This window comes from Delphinus delphis, chromosome 19 (assembly GCF_949987515.2).
Source record: "Delphinus delphis chromosome 19, mDelDel1.2, whole genome shotgun sequence".
Lineage (NCBI taxonomy): Eukaryota > Metazoa > Chordata > Mammalia > Artiodactyla > Delphinidae > Delphinus > Delphinus delphis.
The window spans coordinates 15,187,219-15,209,109 of record NC_082701.1 but is presented as its reverse complement, the minus strand read 5'-3'; the positions used below and the strand labels follow the sequence as shown (position 1 = coordinate 15,209,109).

The following is a 21,891-nucleotide window of genomic DNA, read 5'->3' as shown; positions in this document are numbered from 1 at the left end:
CCACCCTCCCTCCCTATCCCACCCCTCTAGGTCGTCACAAAGCACCGAGCTGATCTCCCTGTGCTATGCGGCTGCTTCCCACTAGCTATCTATTTTACATTTGGTAGTGTATATACATCCACCCCACTCTCTCACTTCGTCCCAGCTTACCCTTCCCCCTACCTGTGTCCTCAAGTCCATTCTCTACATCTCCGTCTTTATTCCTGTCCTGCCCCTAGGTTCTTCAGAACCATTTTTTTTTTCTTTTTTAGGTTCCATATATATGTGTTAGCATACGCTATTTGTTTTTCTCTTTCTGACTTACTTCACTCAGTATGACAGACTCTAGGTCCATCCACCTCACTACAAATAACTCAATTTCTTTCTTTTTATGGCTGAGTAATATTCCATTGTATATATGTGCCACATCTTCTTTATCCATTCACCTGTTGACGGACACTTAGGTTGCTTCCATGTCCTGGCTATTGTAAGTAGTGCTGCAATGAACATTGTGGTACGTGACTCTTTTTGAATTATGGTTTTCTCAGGGTATATGCCCAGTAGTGGGATTGCTGGGTCGTATGGTAGTTCTATTTTTAGTTTTTTAAGGAACCTCCATACTGTTCTCCATAGTGGCTGTATCAATTTACATTCCCACCAACAGTGCAAGAGGGTTCCCTTTTCTCCACACCCTCTCCAGCATTTATTGTTTGTAGATTTTTTGATGATGGCCATTCTGACTGGTGTGAGGTGATAACCTCATTGTAGTTTTGATTTGCATTTCTCTAATGATTAGTGTTGTTGAGCATCCTTTCATGTGTTTGTTGGCAATCTGTATATCTTTGGAGAAATGTCTATTAGGTCTTCTGCCCATTTTTGGATTGGGTTGTTTGTTTTTTGATATTGAGCTGCATGAGCTGCTTGCATATTTTGGAGATTAATCCTTTGTCAGTTGCTTCATTTGCAAATATTTTCTCCCATTCTGAGGGTTGTCTTTTCGTCTTGTTTATGGTTTCCTTTGCTGTGCAACAGCTTTTAAGTTTCATTAGGTCCCATTTTTTTATTTTTGTTTTTATTTCGCTTGCTCTAGGAGGTGGGTCAAAAAGGATCTTGCTGTGATTTATGTCATAGAGTGTTCTGCCTATGTTTTCCTCTAAAGAATTTTATAGGGTCTGGCCTTACATTTAGGTCTTTAATCCATTTTGAGTTTATTTTTGTGTATGGTGTTAGGGAGTGTTCTAATTTCATTCTTTTACATGGAGCTGTCCAGTTTTCCCAGCACCACTTATTGAAGAGGCTGTCTTTTCTCCATTGTATATTCTTGTCTCCTGTATCAAAAATAAGGTGACCATATGTGCGTGGGTTTATCTCTGGGCTTTCTATCCTGTTCCATTGATCTATATTTCTGTTTTAGTGCCAGTACCATACTATCTTGATTACTGTAGCTTTGTAGTTATGAACTGGGTTTTGAAGGCTGAGTTGGAGTCTTCTGGGAGTAAAGAAAGATATTTAAGGCAGAGAGAACATCCATGTATAAATCTGTAGAGGCAAGAAGAATATGGTTCTATTCAGAGAATGGTAAGGTGATGTGGGGTTTTGTGTGGGGAGTGGTGGCAAGTGGGTCTAGAGAGGAGAGCAGGAGCAGGTGGTCTTGTGCTTTGTAGAAAGTTTAGACCTTCCTCCTGTACGAGACTTTGGAAAATTTACACAGAGGGAAGTCATGCTCAGTTCTGCATTTTAGGAGGCAGTGAAGAACATGCCTCTGAGTGGGGGTGAGACAAGGAGTCACCTCACCTATTAAAATAGTCAAAATAAGAAAAAGCAAAAGCCTCACTAAGGCAGGAGCAGCAGGGAAGGAGAGGGCAGGGCACAACCGAAGAGATTTAAGGGACAGGCTAATCAGGATTCAGTAATCTGTTGGCTGTGAAGGCTGACCAAGAAATGATAACTCCCACGTCCCCTGGGTGAGGACATCAGGCTCTGATGGCTGACTAGAATTTCCAAGTCCAAGCTGGTTTCCCGAGCCTGTGCCCCAATGTGATAGGATGGAGGAGTTTTATCCCACTGCTATTCAAATGCTGTTAGTCCTAGATGAATACTCCCTCTGTTTATTTTTATTTTCAGTCTGTGCTCTTGTTGAGCCATTTCAAAGGAAAAGAAGAAAGACATTTTGATTGGTTCAGTGAGCCAGTATTTAGTAAGTGCCTTCCACTTTAGTCACGTCATTCAACCTAACTGCAAGGAATGTATTTTTCCTGTGTGCCTAGGAAGAGGAAATAAAGTAATGTCTCCACCATACCATCAAATTAGCAAGAGTATCTGGAATAGTAATGAGTGTGGTTCTATTCATTGAGAGCCGTTAGTACTAGACGACACCTGTTCAAACCTAGTAGAATGATGCCTTCAGCCAGTCTTTAGAATCCAAGGTTCATTGTAAGTTAAAAATTTCAGGGACTTCCCTGGTGGTACAGTGGTTGAGAATCTGCCTGCCAATTCAGGGGACATGGGTTCAAGCCCTGGTTCCGGAAGATCCCACATGCCGTGAAGCAACTAAGCCCCTGTGCCACAACTACTGAGCCTGTGCTGTAGAACCCGTGCTCTGCAACAAGAGAAGCCACTGCAATGAGAAGCCCATGCACTGCAACGAAGAGTAGCCCCTGCTCACAGCAACTAGAGAAAACCTGCGTGCAGCAACAAAAACCCAAAGCAGCCAAAAAAAATTTTTTTTTTCAATGATCTTGACAGCCAGGTCTCTATGAATTCATTTTGAGACATGAATATTAGCTCAGACTGAGAAAGTAAAAATCTGCCCTGCCATTCATCACAGATAAACAGACACAGATAAAACCAGGTGCAAAGTTGACAGGAAACAATATTTCTCCCAAGCACACACTGCAACTTATCAGATAATAATTCCCTTCTCTGGGTGGCTTTTAAAAATTCACTAAGAAACTGTTCTCTAAAATCAGACTGGGAATTCCTTGGTGGTCCAGCGATGAGTCCATGCTTCCACTGCAGGGTTCAATCCCTGGTCGAGGAACTAAGATCCTGCGTGCCACGTGGTGTGGCCAAAAATAAATAAATAAATAAAATAAAATCATAGACTGTCGGGAAGTTTGCTGTTTGAAATTATGTCCAGTGAGAATGAAGCCTTACAGTCTTGCTTGGAGAATCTAAGTTGCTTTGACAGAAAAGCAGCCTTGATTTCCAACCCAGGTGTAGAACTTCAGGGCTTTCTGAACACAACTTTCCACATTTAACATTGTAGTTTTCAAGGAAACTTAACCTTGGGTCTACTTTGCAGTCCAGAGCTGATGTTGACTCTCTTTTCATATAACTCTGTATTCCTTTGAGTATATCAAACCCTGTTTCATTGAAATTTCACCTAACCTCCACTCATTCCCATAATTATATAATAGAGATCTTTTCCTTTAGTGAGACACTCCACCATCCCTCTGGTGTGCAGTTTGCCTTGTTGCAGTGAGTTGATAGACTGACATTGTTGGACTACAGCTTTGCCCTGGTGGGTTTAGGCTGATTGGACCAGGACTATCTCAAACTTTGTTTTGGCCTCTACTCTTTTTTATTTTCAATTAATTTATTTATTTTTGGCTGTGTTGGGTCTTCGTTTCTGTACGAGGGCTTTCTCTAGTTGCGGCGAGCCGAGGCCATTTCTCATCGCGGTGCACGTGCCTCTCACTGTCGCTGCCTCTCTTGTTGCGGAGCACAGGCTCCCGAGGCGCTGGCTCAGTAGTTGTGGCTCACGGGCCCAGTTGCTCCGCGGCATGTGGGATCCCTCAAACCAGGGCTCGAACCCGTGTCCCCTGCATTGGCAGGCAGACTCTCAACTACTATGCCACCAGGGAAACCCTTGGCCTCTACTCTTATTTGTGATTATAGATTTCCTTCATTTGCTTTTTGCTACTTGAAGTAACATTTATGTTAAGCTATATTCTTATTTATTATTATTATTTTTAATAATTTTTTTTTGGCTGTGTTGGGTCTGTTTCTGCACGCGAGCTTTCTCTAGTTGTGGCGAGTAGGGGCTACTCTTCATTGCAGTGCGCGGGCTTCTCATTGTGGTGTCTTCTCTTGTTATGGAGCACGGGCTCTAGGCACGCGGGCTTCAGTAATTGTGGCACGTGGGCTCAGTAGTTGTGGCTTGTGGGCTTAGTTGCTCCGCAGCATCTGGGATCTTCCCTGACCAGGGCTCAAACCCCTCTCCCCTGCATTGGCAGGCGGATTCTTAACCACTGCGCCACCAGGGAAGCCCCTAAGCTATATTTTTAAATTACAAAAAGTAATACTCTATATGAATAGCTAGCAAGCACATGAAAAGATGATCACATCATTAGTCATCTGGGAAATAGAAATCAAAACCACAATGAGAAAAAACAAACAAACAAAACCACAATGAAATACCACTTCATACCCACTAGGATGACAACAGCTAGAGTCAAAAAGAGATGATAACAAGTTTTGGCAAGGATGTGGAGAAATTGGAACCCTCATGCACTACTGGTAGGGATGTAAACAATGCAACCATTTTGGAAAACACTCTGGCAGTTCCTCAAAAGATCGAACAGAGTTACTGTATGACTCACCAATTCCACTCCTAGGCATATACCCAAGAGAAATGAAAATATATGTCTACGCAAAAACCTGTATATGAACGTTCATAACAGCATTATTCAGAATGGTCAAAAGGTGGAAAAAACCCAAATGTCCAACAACTGATGAATGGATAAATAAAACGTGGTATATTCATGCAATGGAACATTAGTTAACAACATGGATGAACCCTGAAAACGTTATGATAAATGAAAGAAGCCAGTCAAAAGAACCACATATTGTATGATTCCATTCATATTAAATGTCCAGAATAGGCAGACCCATAGAGACAGAAGTAAAGTGGTGGTTGCCTAGGACTGGGGGAACTGGGGAAAATGGGGAGTAACTGCTAATGGGTACTTTCTTTAGGGAGTGATGAAAATGTAAAATTTGGGTGATGGCTGCACAAATCTGAATATACTAAAAAACATTGTACGCTTTAAATTGGTGATTTGTATGATATTTAAATTACATGTCAGTAAAGTTTTTGTTAAAAAAAAAAAGCTGTACTGGGCACAGGAGTACAGTCCTGCTCTCAAAGAATTTAATATCATGGCAGAGACAAACATTTTGATATTAAAAAAGTAAGTGTTAAGGTACAGACATGTATGAAGGGTTATGTGAACACACAGAGTAGAGCATCTGAACCCAAATGGAGAATTTGCAGATGTTTTCCTCTGGTGGGAAATGATGCCTGAGCTGAATCTTGAAGGAAGAACAAAAATTAGCCAGAAGTGAGGTAGAACAGCAAAGACACAGGTTTGTGCTTAATACAAGAATTGGGAGAAGCAGTAGGAGCAATCTGGTGTTTCTGCGTAATCTGCAAAGTACAAGGAGGAGAGTGCCCAGCCCAAGTAGCTTCGATAATAAAAAATAATAAATTAACAATTCATAAGTGCACTATTAGTTACAGCTAAAAACTCAAAGAAGGACTCTTAGGAAGGCTTTAACCAAGGAGGGGACAGCTGAACTGGGTCTTGAAGCACGATGAAGATTTTATCACCAAGACAGTGAAGTTCACTCCAAGCAGATAGGGGCAAAGAGGTGATAAAGACTTGTATTCAGAGTACAGTGAGTATAATTCCCTCCAACTGGACTTTAGTGTCAGGACATGAAACCAGAAGAATGAGTAGATCTGAGATTATGAAGGTTCTTACATAATAGGTAAAAAATAACATAAAACCTATGCCTGTGTATTTTATCCATTATCCCATTTAATCATAGCAAGGCCATTCTACAGGTAAGAAAACTGAAATATAGGAAAGTAAAGGAACTTGCCCAAGGTTACACAAGTAAGTGTAACAACCGGGGTTTGAACCCACCAGTTCGGACCAGAGGCCACAAACTTAACCTGCTCTCTATCTAACACACCAAGTTTTTGGATTTAATCTCACCAGCCTGGGGAGCCACTGGAAAGTTGTTCACAGTTCCTGCTTTGTTTGTTCTATACCTTCTCCTCCTAATGGCATCGGTTTTCTCTTCTGTGAGAGCAGAGGGAAAATGCAGAGGCGAATTAGGCTCCAGGAAACTCTTCTGATCATCCTCCCTCTCCAGGATGGCAAGCGTCTCTTGCATTTAGGGACTTCATCACTATGATCGCTGCTGCTATTTACATAAGATTTTATTACTTTAACGCTCCAAGAGCTTTTTTCAACCCTCTTACGTTGGTAAAGCAAGTAGGAGCATCCTTATTTACAGATATCGAAGAGGAAGTTCAGAGAGACTAAATGATTGGATAAATCACATCTCTGGGCGGCGATTTCCCTACCTTAAAGTGAAGTGATTGAACTACCTATTTCTTTGCAACAACAAAACATTTATCATTCTAGGCCTGCTTAGAGTTGGGAAGTCATTCTGAAGCAAAATCAGTTTCATAACTAAGATGTATCTCTACTAGATCATCGTGGGAAGTAAAGTCCGGCGTTCCCCAGGCAACCAGGACGGATTGAGCACAGGGTTGCCCCACCTCCGCCCAGGCTCTGCGCAGCTGCAAGCAACAGAAAAGCAAGTACCACGCGACGGAACGGCTTTTGTGGGCGGTGGGGACGCGTTTTTGGAACGGACCGGGAAAAGGAAGTGTGCTACACCATTGAATGTACCCGCTCCCGGCTGCCGCGGGGAAGGTGCGGCGTACTTCGTGTTCCGGCTGCCCGGGTTGGGCTGCCGCGATGAAGGTGCGGCGTACTTCGTGTTCCGGCTCCCCGGGGTGGGCCTGAGCCTTTGGCTCTCCAGTGACGGGTTGAGGAGGCCGCAGGCTCTGGACCTGCTTGTTTCAGTGGCGGACTCGGCGGACTGACCTCGGCCACTGCTCTTGCTGACCTTGGCGCAGGGTCGGAGCCGATGGCGGCTTGGGCCCCTGTCACCTTGAGCAGGGCCGCTGCCCAGTGCTTGTGGGCGCGAGGCCCCGGGGTCCGGGTGGCTCGTCCGCGCTTCCCCCCGGCCTTCCAGCCTGAGTCCCCAGGCTGTAGCCCCTGTGAGGGCCGGACGCTGCACCTCACGGCAGAAGTCCTCGCCGGGCACAACAAGTGGTCCAAAGTCCGGCACATCAAGGGTCCCAAGGACACCGAAAGGAGTCGCGTCTTCTCTAAGCTCAGTTTGAGCATTCGCCTAGCGGTTAAAGGTGAGAACTTGACGGTCACCCCCCGGTGGTAGCCACTTGCCCTCACTATGCCCACGGCTTTGCTTGCCTCCTAGAGTTGGGCCAGGCCCACCCCGATCCTCGGCCTTTCATTCAGAGCGAATTGAAAACTTCTTTTCCAAAATACTTACCCAGATCTCATTCAAACACTGGATAAAGTGTCCTCAACAAGCCGAGATCTAAGTGCTGACTTGTCGCTCTTTTGGCTGATGGGGGTAGGAGGCGGAAATCCCTTTTTTCTCTCATGTCATAATGAGATGTCTCTGCTTACTCTTTTCTATCTCAGAAGGAGGCCCCAACCCCGAGTTCAATAGAAACCTGGCCAGCATCTTAGAGGTGTGTCGCAGCAAGCACATGCCCAAGGCAACAATTGAGGCAGCACTGAAAATGGAGGTGTGTCCTCAGTTTAACTTTGTTTTTGATCACAGTCCCTACAGGGCACATGTCTGGAAGGCCACCACACACCCCTTAAATTATCAGAGAAGGGTAATGATGTCGTTGACACTCAGCCCAAAGTCTCCTGGTGACTCTTCTCTCGGCCATTGGTTATGGGAGCACAGTCAGGAGCAGGATGTATAGACAGCGTACAGAACTATATAGCCTAGGATTGCTGAGCTGAGTTTTGAGGAGATGGGGTAAAAAGAAGGGCCACAGTATGGGGAAAGCCCTGGTGTTAGTTTGAGGAAGGGTTTGTTTTTCTGATATTTATGCCTTAAAGGAGAAAAGCCAGTAGAAATACAGAGGGTGCAGATGATAGTGATAGTGGGAGGGGCTGGGATGTAGAGCCTAGGTGTGGGAATTGTCTGCAAGCCCAGCTGAGGGGACACCTCTTCTCTAGGACAAGGGGGAAGGATCTGAGGAAGTAGTAGTCATCTTAATTGCTAACAGTTATTGAGTGCTTATTCCAGGCCAATTTCTTTGATAAGAACTTTGTATGCATTACCTCACTGACTCCTCAGAACAACCTTAAATGGAAACTGAGGCACTGAAAGATTAGGTGACTTGACCACGTCACACAGAAAATGACAGACTGGGAACCAGACAGACTCCAGAGCCTATGCCTAACCGTCATTCATACTGCCCTCCTGTCAGGTGTGGTGCAGATAAGGCGGTGGAGGCAGAGGATTTTCCCCCACCTGGTGTCCTTAATTTCCTTTGTGAAAGAGGAAGGGAGAAGTCATCAGTTGAGAGTTCCTGGGAAGATGGCAGGGCAGGGTGATGGAGAGAGGGGTGAAGATCGGATGCGCGGGCAAAGAATGAGCAGAGGCAGTGTGGGAGATCCAGATGAGATTGGTCATTAGAGTTTTTGATCGATTGTTTGAATTTTGAGGCTATGCTATTTGATAAGGCCCAGATGTGTCATTTCACGTGGCAGTACTCAGCAGCGCTGGGGTAGGAGCACAGGTGGGTTTCATGCGGGATAAGGTGTACGAGAATGAGTTTTAGTAGGCGCTATGGCGGGGTGGATGTGGGATTCAGCTGGGGAGGGGCGAAAACAAAGCTGGGAGATGGCAGATTGATTGTTCAGGGACAAGAGAAACAGACTGCCTTCCAAGTAAGGGATAGTACTTCCAATTATCTCAAAAGTTGGTCCCAAGGGCCTCCTCTCAGAGGGGAGGACAAAATTGAAGCTTAACAGCCTAGGCTCCAGCCCAGGGAGCCCATCCCATGGAGTCAACTTTGTGGTGCCTGTGGTGCCTGGGCTGGCATGTAGGAGGGAACTAGGAAACCGGAAAATGTGATTATGTTGTTTATTGCAGAAAACCAAGGACATTTATTTGTTGTATGAGGGCCGAGGCCCTGGTGGCTCTTCTCTTCTCATTGAGGCGTTATCTAACAGTAGCTCCAAGTGCCACTCGGACATCAAACATATCCTGAACAAGAATGGGTAGGTGTGTGTCTGGGGAGAGTAGAAGGGTACAGAGTCTTTAGGTTCCAATTCTGTGCAGGGAAAGTACTGTTGTTCCTGGTGGCGTTTCAAGTTTTACACACACTTCATCCTTAGCAGAATCCAAATGGGATCGTTTATTCTCCCTTAATGTGTTCTGTACTGGGCAGGATCCAAAAGACTTGTTCATCAGGTGTAGAACGAGCTCTCTGTCCCATTATCCCATCTGTCTGTATAATGTCCAGGTCTTAAAATGTACAACCAGGAATGGAATCTTAATTGCACAGGAATTGATGAGCAAAGTCTTTGCATCCTCCAAACTCCAGACAGGGCAGAAAATAGAAGGTTGGGGTTATGTTTGGATTATTCCCTTGCCCAGTGGTAGCTGCATCTGCCTCAGGAAGAGAGCTGCTCCATGTCTGTTTATACTCCAGGGGCTGGGTGGGAATGAGTGTCTAAAGGCATTCTTTCTGGCCCATTTCCTTTCCTATTAGGGGAATGATGGCTGAAGGAGCTCGCCACTCCTTTGACAAAAAGGGGGTGATCGTGGTTGGAGTGGAGGACAAAGAGAAGAAAGCTGTGAATCTGGAGCGTGCCCTGGAGCTGGCAATAGAAGCAGGAGCTGAAGATGTCAAGGAAACTGAAGATGAAGAGGAAACGAACATTTTTAAAGTGAGTGTGAAGCCTTAGTGTTTGGTGGACTTCCGAGAGGCCCCTGATTGACATGTTAAGGCATGCTTCTGTCAGTCTCTTCTTTCCTGTGCCCGGGGTACAGGTGAGATAAAGAGCTCACATATTGCACAGACATTTACTAAGAGAATACCGGATAGGGCTTACTCTCTTGAGGACGATGAGAAGGTTTCAGAACATTGAAAACTCTGTTTCTGCCAGTGAAGACTTAAACCCAGTGATACAGTAATTCCATTCAGGTTTTGCAAACTTCTGTCCAGCTTTGTCCTGTTATCTCCTGGCTACTTACCTCCTGACTTTCCTTTGTTCCTAGTTTATTTGTGATGCCTCTTCACTGCATCAAGTGAGGAAGAAGCTGGACTCCCTGGGCCTGTGTTCTGTGTCCTGTATGCTAGAGTTCATCCCCAACACAAAGGTGCGGCTGGCTGACCCTGACCTGGAGCAGGCTGCCCATCTCATCCAGGCTCTCGGCAACCACAATGACGTGATCCACGTCTATGACAACATTGAGTAGCCAGGCTGTACGTGCCCCTGGCAGCCTATTCTGGAGCACAAGCTTCTGCAGCATCCTCTGAGACTCAAGCAGGTCAGGGCGGTGGGTGGTCTAGCAGGTTAGGAAGCAGAAGACCTGTAGTTTGTGGTCAGCGGAATCCCTGCACTTTTGTGAAGCCTATTTGTCAGCTCTGCTGGTGTCTCCGTGCCCTCCCAGGTGAGCCCCTCCACATCCTTCTGGATGCAGAGTGAGGCCAGTCAGCTGGTCAGATTCTGATCTCAGGAAGTTGGCCCTTGTGGGGATGGTAGGTGCCCTGAGGGCCCATGTACTAGAAACTGCTCTTAAATAATAACAGTTATTGATCTGGGTTTGCCGCACTGCTGTTGTATGACTCTTGAGTGTTCCTGGGTTTGTGTCCAGTTGCTGGGACCCTCTTGACTTCCTTTCAAGTCTGTAGGCTTAGTTCCACTACTCCAATCCCAAGACTTTATTTTTTTGATTGACCATAGAAATGTAGCTCCCTCCAGGTACTTTGTGCTCTAGTGCTCATCTAATGGCTTAAACCTGTCATTCTTTCACATAACTAATATTGATCAAACACCTACTGTGTACCAGGAACTGCACTTACAGGCTGTTCAATTGATGCCCTGTGTTAGATCCACTCTAAGACGTAGGACCTCATGGGGAAGACACAGGATTGCTCTCTACCGGAGCTGTCCCAGGGCAATGTGAGGTGCTGTGCACGCATCCTTGTTCTCTTTGTGTGGCCTCTGTACCCTTCTTCTGTCAGAGAGCTTAAGGCTGTGGCCCCGAAGGAGATCAAGTGCCAGTGATAAGGGACTCCAGGCCCTGCTTTGCCTGGGTCCCTCTGTGTTCTGAGATTGCTCAGAGTGGACCTGTCAGCGGGCTGCGCTCAGGAAGGGCTGTACCAAGCTGGTTTTGAAAGCTGCTTGATCCCCAGAATGCCCAGCCCTGGCTCCTTTCCATCCCTGATGCCAGATGATGGGGCACTGGGAACTGGAAAGGAGATAAGAACAGAAAGAAGGCTGAGTCAGAAGCCTGGCCAGGTGGGAAATAGGGGCCTTGGTGCCTTTTGTTCCTGAGCCACTTCTGGGTTTAGAGAGACAAGGAGTGCCAACCACCTGTGCTGGAGCCCGTCAGGCGTGTCGGTCCCGGAGCGGCTTTTTGATCCCTGTTATCCACCTTCTTGTAAGTTGTTTAAGCCAGTTCTGAGCTCAGAGTAATTTTCCTGAAGGACTCGTAGGTAAATGAGGATGGAAAAGAACTAAAACCAGATTGGCTAAATGATAACTTCACCTTCTAGGAAAAACAGATTACTAATTCCATGATGACTTCAACAGCTGGAGAGTGAAGGCTAGAGGGAGGAAAACCAATGAAATAACCTGTTATCGTGCCAAAGCATATGCTGTTATACCTCATTTCATAATTTTGGTACTACCTGGCATTCTTTAGTTTTTATAGGAGATAACTCATCTAAATATCTGAATAGCACATCATTAAAATAGGGCAATGTAAAGTTTAAATGCCACTTCCTAACTTATAAGATACTTTCATATTTTATTCATTTGATTTTCAAAAAAAACCTACGAAATAGTCAGGCCAAGTATTTTATGCACAGATGATCTCATACCAAGCAGGTGAGAACTACATCTGTATGAAATAAACCAAGGTCTATTATAAATGTTGAATATAAATTAATTTGGAAGAATGTGGTCATGCTGATCTGAGAAATCCGTACTAAGGAAGCCTGCTCTAGAAGGGAACTTGGTTACTCATGTGAATAGTCCTCTAATCTAATAGATAGGATTTGTTAATGTGAATTCTTGTGTAACCAGTTTTCTTGCATAAAGACATACTAAACAGCTCTGCACTGACCCCTGGCGGTGCCCTGCAGTCTTTCCTGCAATTAGTATGGGAAAGGCAGAAATGAAAGCTTACTTGGACCTGCTCTGCCTCTAGATCTGGTAAAGAGACCCTTAGCTCTACAGGTTAAATAGTTAACTATTTAACTGAATAGTTAAGTAAAGAGGGTATGAGTTATTCTGCCACTAGAAATTATTTTTCAAAGAATATTTTATGTCAGAGAAAATGTTTACAATATAATGTTAAGTGAAAAACAAAGATGCAAAACTATATGTATAGTATGGTCCAAATTTTAAAATATATATCATACTTTATATATGAACTTTTAAAAAAAGACTAGAAGGAAGTATACCAAAATATCAAAACTGGTTATCTCTGGGTGGTGATGTTATAATTGAGTTTTATTTTCAATAATCGTATCTTACTTTATCAGGGAAGCATTTTTTTAAAAAGAAAACTAGTCACATTATTGTCCTGTTAGGGAGACAGCATGTGAGAGGGTGGGATTCAGGTGTACCTTAAAGTCAGAAGAATAGCGTCTGGTCCTGGCTTGCCTTTGCCTTATCTTTGGTCATTGTCTTAGCAACACAAAATCATTTAGAGCCTTGAGCTGGCTCGGGCTCATTTTCAAGTTTCCTTTCAGTGGGATGGAAGTATCAGTGACAGGCTCTGTCCATAGCCTTGACTCTTACGAGAAGCGCTCGTGTGGTATGTAGCTGCCCCAACTCTGCCAGGGGCCCCCACTGAATCAGACAGGAACAGTGAAGACTCTGCCTCTAGCCAACTCTGGAAATTCAGTCGTGTGGTTGAGTTACTTTTTTTCTCTCTCGGAAATATATAGCACAGCTGTCAATAAAGCTTCACACTCTAAGAGTCCTCAACTTTTGAATCCCTGAGGACTCCTCTGAAGACATTCTATGAAGAGAAAATAAGTGAGCCAGTAGATCTCACAAAAGAGAGTGTCATGATAGATACTACACTCGTCTTGACTGAAATCACTTTCTCTCTTTATTCTATCCCCAGACAGTGAATGGGATAGAAGTTTTTACTTTTTCCTCTTTTTATCTTTCTTTGGTTTGTGCCAAAAAGGTAACCTTTATTGTTTTTTAAAAAGTCAAACGTTATAGAAATATACAGCAAAAAAATTAAAGTCCCATCTAATCCTAACCTCCTAAAATAACAACCACCATTAACAGTCTGCTCTTCTCATTGGTGTCAATCTTCTGGGGCACAAATTCTGACTCTTGTCAGTTGCTAGCAACCTTGGGGAAGAACTTAACCTCTTTGTACTTATTTCTTCATCTATAAAATGGGGATAATAGCATCTATATCATAAGGCTGTTTTGAGAATTAAATAAGTTAATATATGCTAAGCACTTAAAACAGTGCCTGGCAATAGGAAGTGTTCAAGTGTATGTTGGCCTTTTTTCCCACTAAGTGTGAAAGAACTATTTTAAAAACTGAAATGTGATCACCCTATATATATCTGCTTTATAACCTGTCTCCTGCGCCCCCTGCCCCCAGATATATCCTGGATTCCTTTTGGTATTAGAATGGAGACGTCTGCTTCATTCTTTTTAGTAGCTACGTAGTATTTTATTGTATTAATTAATGTGCCATAATTTATTTAACTAGTCTCTATCAATGGACATTTGGGTTGTCTATCTTACAGAAGATGCTACGATGAACATTCTTTACCTTTGCTCTCTTGCAAAATATTCTTTAGGATAAATTTATAGAAGTGGAATTTCAAAACGAAAAGCAATTTTTCTTTAGAAGTAAATGTCCATATATAAAAATGTAAAGGAGATGTAAAAATCTTCTGTGTACATCACTTCTTAACAATGCAGATAAACTAACTGGTTGAACTGGTAATCTGAATATATTCCACTTTACCTCTGAATTAAAAGAATTTTCATCAAATTAGGTGATAGGTTTTTTGGTTTGTTTTTGTTTTTACACCAAATGCATTGAGCTATCCCTTAAGGAAATTTATTCATTTGTATTTATTGTTCCCTGTCATGTGTCCTGTGCTCTTGGAAGAAAAAAGGAAAATGCAGCTGGTGTGTGATTGGCTGCCTAATGAGTCTTGGGGTCAGGAGTGGCTCACGTGCTTAACCAGGAGCATCTACTCAGTGTAAAACTAGGGGAATAGACTTGAGAAGGCCTGGCCCAGTTGGGAGCCTTCACATGGGGAAAATGAAGAGTGAGGAGAGAGACAACATAGAGTAGATAAAATACATAGCTAAAAGGGCACACCTGTGGAAATTACATTCCATTACTAACATACCCATTTGAAGTTCACTTATTTATTCAACAAATAATTGTTTTTTTTAAGAATTATATGTTGAGCACTTTGACTATTTTTAAGAGCCAGTAGAGTGAAGCCTAATTAATTTATATCTTGTGAATTCTGAGTTTTTTAAAATATTTATTTATTTGGTTGCACCGGGTCTAGTTGCGGCAGGTGGGCTCCTTAGTTGTGGCTCGCCAGCTCCTTTAGTTGAGGCACGTGAACTCTTAGTTGTGGCATGCATGTGGGATCTAGTTCCGTGACCAGGGATCAAACCTGGGCCCCTTGCATTGGGAGCACGGAGTCTTAACCACTGTGCCACCAGGGAAGTCCCAAATATTTGTTTTTTTGAATGTGCTGTGAGAGATGCTAGACCATCTTTTTTTTTTTTTTTTTTTTTTTTTTTTTCAGTACACGGGCCTCTCACCGCTGTGGCCTCTCCCGTTGCGGAGCACAGGCTCCATTGGTGCAGGCTCAGCGGCCATGGCTCACGGGCCCAGCCGCTCCGTGGCATGTGGGATCCTCCCAGACCGGGGCACGAACCCGTGTCCCCTGCATCAGCAGGCGGACTCTCAACCACTGTGCCACCAGGGAAGCCTTAAAGTTTTTAAGCAGAGCATGACAGGATCAGGTATCCATTTTAAAGGATCACCCTGTGATGGGAGTGATCTTGAGAGGCTGTTAAACTAAGTAATCCAAGTGAGAGATTTTGGGGGTTTGAACTAGGATGGTGGAGCTGGGGCTGGGAGAGGAGTGGACAGATTGGAGACATGGTCGAGATTAGCTGTGGGGGAAGGGAAATGGAGAGAAAGAGCTCTCCAAGTTAGATAACTCAGAAGCATCCAGCTTGGGGAACTGAAGATGGAGAGAGGATATAGAGAACTATGGAGGAAAATGATCAGTTCAATTTGGACCTGTAGAATTTGAGGTGCCTGTGGGGTACTCAATGGGTGATGCCTCTGAAGTTCAGAAGAAAGCCCAGTATGGTAAATGCAGCATGGGAATGTTTGAGATGGCTGGTTAAGCAGCAGGCAACAGAAATGAAGCCCTCAAAGAAAGCAGTTGATAGTAAAGTAGAAGAAAAATCAGAAGGCTCTTTTCAGCTAAAGACTTAATGTAGTTGTATTGCATGTGCTACTATGTACGAGGCACTGTTCAAAGTGCCGGTGATAGCGCAGTGAACAGGACAAAATCCCTCTTCCTACACGGCTTATGTTCATTGTAGTTGGAAGAAAGACTAAGTATATAATTTCAGGCACTATGAAGAAAAATAAGGCAGAATGTAGAAATACAGAATGATGGAGGGGAGAGGGGCTATTTTGGATCGTGTGTTTAGGCGCTCTTAATAGTTGATATCTAAGCAGAGACCTGAATGCAATGCAAGAATTAGCTGTGGGAACATCTTAGGGAAGAGCATTCTAGGCAGAACAAATGGCAAGTGCAAAGGTCCTGAGCTTGGTAGGTTCAAAGTATGGTGAGAATGCCAGTGTGGCTGGAGCGATTGAGGGAGCAGGAGAGTTGTGGTAGGAGAGGATGGCTGGAGCCGGCTCCTGTTGGGCCTGGAAGATTCTATTCTAAGTGTGGTGGGAAGCCATTGGAGGGTTGAGAGCAGGGGAGTGACATGATCTGAATTACATTTTACAAGGATCACTCTGGCTGCTGTGTGGAGAATCATTTGCTGGGTGGCCACAGAGGAAACAGGGAAACCAGTTAGGAGGCTAGGGCAGTTATACAGTAGAGATGGTGGTGGCTTGCACTAGGGTGGAAGTGGTGAGTAGTTGGATTCAGATACATTTTGAAAGGAGAGCTGAAAAGACTTGCTGGATGACTGGATATAGGGATGTTAGGGAAAGTGAAATCAAGGAAGACGCCTCTTAGGTTTGTATTTTAACAATTGGGAAAACAGAGGAGCAAGGTTTGTGGGGGGAGGGGGAAAGAATCAAGAGTTCAGTGTAAAACACATTAAATTGGAGTTGTGTTTTAGACATTCCAGGAGAAGCTCCTGAATGGACCTTTGAATACAGGCAAGTATTCCTAAATCTAGGAGTGGGTCCTACATTTCCACTGGCATAAATGTCTTTTTTTTTAAATATTTATTTCACAGCTCAGTAAAATTAAGGGTCAGATCTGAGCCTCAGATTGGCAGATTGTGACCTCCAGCACTGGCCTATTACACACATTCTTAACAGGGTGATATCCCCAACAGGACGAAAAATGATTCTTACGAGGTGAAAAAAATCTTCGATAATATGATGGTATATGGGCTTCAAAGCTCAGCCCTACCTGACAAAATCTTATCCCTTAATATTTAATTTCTCACATTAGGGAGAATTTAAATTTAAGTAATTAAAAATTTTCTCCTTGGGGGGGTGATAATGGAAAAAACAGTTGAGAAATGTGCAAGAGCATGGCCTTTGGGTGTCAGAAAGCCCTGATGTGGATCCTGGCTTTACCACTTGGACATGATACTTACCTTCTCTGAGCTTCACCTTCATCATTCAAACACCAGTACTACTACTTACCTCAAAGTTACTGAAAAGATTGAGAGGATGTGCCTGGCACATAGAAAATGACTGATAAATATTAATTCTCTCTGCTTTACCTCCCCTTCCCAGAAAAGAGAAGTTATTATAGTTAAGGAACTGCAATAAACTGGGTAGGGATCTACTCAAGTGGGAAAATGACAGACTTAAAAGCTTGTTGGAGGAAAAAAATAACAGACAAGGGGCCTGATTGAATCGTGGTGGTGGCGGGGAGGGGTGGGTGTAAAGAAAGAGAGAAGAGAGAAATCTAAGGTAATTCTTAAGAGATTTGATACCAAGGCAAAGCCACCACTAAAGGTTCTTAGTTGACAGTTGAAAACAAGAGGAAGATGATTCTGGCGTCTGATTTATATTACAGTAGAACAGAAGCCAGAGGAAGGGAACCGGGATTGTGGAGGACTTGGAATCTGAAGATCTGGGTGTATAACATGTTGAACAATGGGGGTTGGGAAAATTAATTATGGTCATCTCTATTTTGAAATATCATGCAGCCAGTACAATTGTTTTGGAACAATATTCAGTGGCCCCGGAAAACACTTACGATAAAATGTAAGCACACTACAAAACAATGTGAAGCCGTTTTTATCAAACATTGTATATTTAGGTAGGAAAGATAAAATTATCTCTGGGGTGGAAGTTTTATTTTTATTTTTTTCAATTTTAATACAAAGAGCTTGTATTGCTTTTATGACCAGGAAAAAAAAAAAAAGTTTTCTTCCCGAAAGAACCTCTCTGGCTTTGCACTTAATGGTTTCGGCCCTGGCCAGCAGATTCCTAGGACCCACTTTCCGGCACTACCCCAGCCCCTTGGAGAGTGTGGCCCTGGAGGTGTGAGACCCAGGAAAAGGCGGGCAGTGGTAAGCCGCTTCTGCCTCCCGGCAAGCGCAGCGTCTGGACCGGAGGACTTGCCTGGGGATCCGGCGGCAGAGGTGGCCACATGCCGGGAAGCGCTCAGAGCCAGAACCCTCCCCGCTTATTACGCGCCCGGTGTGGGCACAGGGAGGGGCAGGACCTCAGCATCAGAGACCGCCGAGAGCCGGGAGGCGGGAGGCCAAGGGGCCCCTCCAGCCGCCTTCCCAAACTCCAGCCCCAAAGTAGCCGGCAGGGAACCGCGCCAGCCCGCGCGCCCGCCGAGCCTTGGGTGACTGACGGGAGGTGGGAATGTGGGCGGAGCCTCAAGCATGAGCTGTGATTGGAGCGACCCACACCTCCCAGGGAGAGAGGGAGGGCAAGCCTGCGAGGGATGCGCAGAGGAGGGTGCTCAGAGACCTCTATGTGATTGGCTAGCAGCGGAGTGAACCGGGAGCTGTTTCAATGATTGGCAGGCGGTAGACAGCCCTCGGAAACTGCCTTGGCTTCGCCTATTGGCAGCCTGAGAGAGTAGGCGGGATTGGTTCATCAAGTGGTGCTGATGATTAGCTGGCGGCTGAGAGTTAGGATGTTGGAGAGAGAGCCGGGGCGGGGGGAGGAGGGGTGGCGGGGGCAGCGACTTCTTCCTTGGTATTGGCTGGTGAAGTGAGTGGGGGGTGGTACCAAGGTCCAGCGACTGCCTAGGATTGGCGGGTGCTGGGGTGAGTGACAGACAAGGGGGCGAGCTGCGCGACCAGCGGTTTGTTTTTCGGAGCGTTCCTGAGGTGGAGAACGGCGGCCGGACCGAGCGACTGCGGGACTGAGGGACTGGCGGTCGGGCGGGCCGAGCGGCGCCGCCGAGGCCGGGCTGGGCCGAGCCGAGGAGCGCCGGGGATGTAGCGGGCCACCCTGCCCATGCCACAGCGCCCGGCTGCGGGCGGAGCCGGAGCCGGAGCCTGGGGAGGCGGCGGGGGCCCTGAGCGCAGCCCGCGCCCCCTGCGCGGAGCCAGGCCCGCTGCCGTCCCCGCCGCCCGGGCCCCCGGCATGCAGCCCCGGCTGCGGAGGTGACACTCGGGCCCAAGACGCCGCCGCCGCCATCGCCACCATGGGTGAGTGTCGCCACCGCCCCGGCCTGTGCCCGCGCTGCTTCGCGTTGCCCCGCCCCGGACTGAGGGGAGGAGGACCCTGGGCCGCCGCCTGACAGGCATGGACAGCCAGCCGGGCCGGGGCTGCGGACCGCCGGCGCCCGCCCGCCCTGCTCGCGCCTTAGCGGCTCCGCGGCCCGGGCGGGGGTTCTGGCTTCTCGGCCCGCCGGGGCGGCCCCGGCCGACGGAGCCCACTCGGCAGCCTCCTTCCGGGCCGCGCGGCCGGCGCATCCCAAAGAAGCGGCGGCGGGTCGAGGGCCCATGCTCGGCGAGGCAGCCCGCTCCGGGCCGAGCGAGCCGGACCGCGAGCCCGAGGGCGGGGGAGCGCGAGCGCAGTGTGGGGCCCGGGCTGGAGGCTGGTGCAGGCCCAGCTGCTGTTGTGTCTTTTCCTTGATTTGCTTTTTTTTCCTGCCTGTGTCATTTCCTTCCCTTTGCTCACACAGGCTGGCCTGTGAGAGTTCCCGGGGCTTGCTCTCGAGCCCTGTGCGCGCCCCAGCGCAGGGGGGAGGGCGTGCAGGGAGATAGGTTGGGAGGTGATTAAAACGGCAATCACTGTTATCAACCGCGCGGTTGAGAAATGCGAGCTGCGCGCAGATTGCTGGAGGTTAGGAATTGGTCGCGGGCTGCCACTTATAATACACATCCTACCTTTCGAAAAATCTAGTAGTGTTTTACATCCATTATTTTAATCTAACTGTATCCCTGAAATTATGTAACTTTTGAAAGAGAGAAACATTCACTACACAAAAGAATCTCTATGAAATCATTTCCTTTTTAATCGATATTTGTAACTTCTGTTGTGAAGATGTAATCTAAGAAAAGCTTTTAATGTCTTCCACACGCAGCATTTGAACTGAATTATATTTCATGTCCTTTTTGGTAATTTACCAAATGACTATTGGACTAGATTAAGTAGCAAATAACATTTTAGATGTACTTTGCTTCTCTTGTTGGATCAGTTATTTTGATACTGTTGTTTGCAATGGCAAGTTCTGTAAAGTATTTGGTATTGTCATAAATAATCAAGGGGTAAGTAAAAAGATCATTTGCACGACCATTGATTGCATCTGTGAAGAGGGAACGTTAATATTTGATTTGCCCTATAGCAAGGTCAAGTCGTTTCTGTAGGGGGTTAAATGTTTGCTGTGTCACATGGGGCAGATATTCTTTTGCGGCCCATCTTTACACTCTGGCTTTGAATGAATTACCTTGTTCTGTTCCATACTGCCCCTCATACAGTAAGAGATGGGTTTGTTCATTTGTTGGGCTTACTGTTTCCTTCCCATGCTTTACTTCAGAAGTGCTTGCTTTTCTGGGAAAAGTCTGTGACAGTAAGCAGAAAAGGAACCCAGTGAGGCCTGGTATTTAAATACATAATTCACCAAATACTCATTGAACATTTACTATAAATGGGGAACATAATTCTTCTTGTCCTCCCCAGGTTTCATACATTTATTTTGTGTTCTGGAATTTGATGATTGAACTAAATCTTTGAATTGATTTGTGAGCCTACACTTGCTATAATCTTTCAAAGTCTTTCCTTTTTGTCCTGCGGGGACAGTCTTAAGTCCCAAAGGGTAGTGTGAAATACTTGAGGGTGTGCAGACCTACTTCCCACTTTCTCAACTGCTAAATCAGTTAGAGTGTCCAGATGCGTTGACTACATTGCATCCCTAGAAATAAAATAGATGTCAGCCTGTTTTCACATTTCAAGATATTTTCAGGGGCTTCCCTGGTGGTGCAGTGGTTGAGAGTCCGCCTGCCGATGCAGGGGATGCGGGTTCGTGCCCCGGTCCGGGAGGATCCCACATGCCGTGGAGCGGCTGGACCCGTGAGCCATGGCCGCTGAGCCTGTGCGTCCGGAGCCTGTGCTCTGCAACGGGAGAGGCCACAACAGTGAGAGGCCCATGTACCGCAAAAAAAAAAAAAAAAAAAAAAAAAATTCAAAAAGTTTAAGTGTGTGAGTATATGGAGAGACAATAATGAGGAGGAAAGGAACTATATAGGTAGGGTCCAGAGCCCCAAACGAAAAAGGACCAAAAATTCAGTGTCTTCTCATTTGTCCCCATGTCAGGTTTTACATGAAGAAAGTGAGACAGTGAGGGGAGAATTAACTTGCCTGGTGGTTGCAGTATATTAGGCAAGCTGATTTAAGAACCACTGCCTGGCTTTCTTCAGCACTCTCCCCTCATACCATTCTCAGTTTCCTTTTAGTAGATGACCTTGACGTGCAATTAGAGCTGATAACGAATTCTCTTAGAACCTGGCCTTTAGTTTGCTTTGTATAGGGCTCAGCAAGCATGTATGTACAAACACACACACAGAGTCTCTCTTAAATACTAGTTTCCATTTTGGTGACATAAATGATGAAAAATCAAATTCCCAGGTTAGTATGCTTTAGTTGCTGCAGGCAGTCCTAAATAAATTCAAGGGGTAATAAGAGAGAAGCATAGACTTATTAATATTTTTATTATACTTGTTAAACTCCAGCCCAGTGAGGAAAGGACTAAAACTAATTTGAGTTCCTGCCCTTCAGGTTCCTTGGTTAATAGTCATATTTTCCTGAGCTGTTCTAAGCCCCAGACTCAAGCTTGTTTGACAACTTGGGTTGGTAATGAAAAGAGGTCAGATTTTGTATTGGCTGTTAGCCCCAGTAAATTTCTAGTGGAAATTACACTTATCCTTGTAAATAATAGGAAATAGTCTTTTTTTTTTTTGGCTTTGATACTATGTGGTTATAAAGAAAAATTTGGGCTTGACTGGTCATTTTTTCTTGGTCACACCAAAATTCTCTCCTAGTTTTAGTAATTATAGTGGCACATGCTGTTAATAACACCTAAGATTAATTTACTAGTGTTTATTTGGACTCTATAAATGC

At 45.4% G+C, this 21,891-nt stretch overlaps 2 protein-coding genes across 4 annotated transcripts in view; both read left to right on the top strand.

Moving 5' to 3' along the window:
• Nucleotides 1-6,703: 6,703 nt before the first annotated feature.
• On the top strand, nucleotides 6,704-14,100 carry TACO1 (translational activator of cytochrome c oxidase I). The gene is made up of 5 exons (XM_059998408.1): nucleotides 6,704-7,210; nucleotides 7,515-7,621; nucleotides 8,989-9,116; nucleotides 9,611-9,788; nucleotides 10,120-14,100. The coding sequence occupies exons 1-5, from the start codon at nucleotides 6,931-6,933 to the stop codon at nucleotides 10,318-10,320; spliced, it is 894 nt and encodes a 297-aa protein (XP_059854391.1). The 5' UTR covers nucleotides 6,704-6,930; the 3' UTR covers nucleotides 10,321-14,100.
• A 4,568-nt stretch (nucleotides 14,101-18,668) lies between these two features.
• Nucleotides 18,669-21,891, top strand: part of MAP3K3 (mitogen-activated protein kinase kinase kinase 3) — a 62,403-nt gene continuing 59,180 nt past the window's right edge. For 2 of the 3 annotated variants that reach the window (XM_059998288.2, XM_059998287.2), the window contains exon 1: nucleotides 18,669-18,977. In XM_059998288.2, the coding sequence (XP_059854271.1) occupies nucleotides 18,974-18,977 (4 nt within the window). In that variant the 5' untranslated portion in view covers nucleotides 18,669-18,973. Of the gene's footprint in view, nucleotides 18,978-20,851; nucleotides 20,910-21,891 lie in introns of those variants that run through there. The other variant, XM_059998289.1, reaches the window with a different exon arrangement.

Coding starts and splice junctions, on each gene's coding strand:
- TACO1 (XM_059998408.1), top strand. CDS start 6,931: ATGGCGGCTTGGGCCCCTGTCACCTTGAGCAGGGCCGCTGCCCAGTGC. Junction 7,211..7,514: donor CATTCGCCTAGCGGTTAAAG/GTGAGAACTTGA, acceptor TTTCTATCTCAG/AAGGAGGCCCCAACCCCGAG. Junction 9,789..10,119: donor AGGAAACGAACATTTTTAAA/GTGAGTGTGAAG, acceptor CTTTGTTCCTAG/TTTATTTGTGATGCCTCTTC.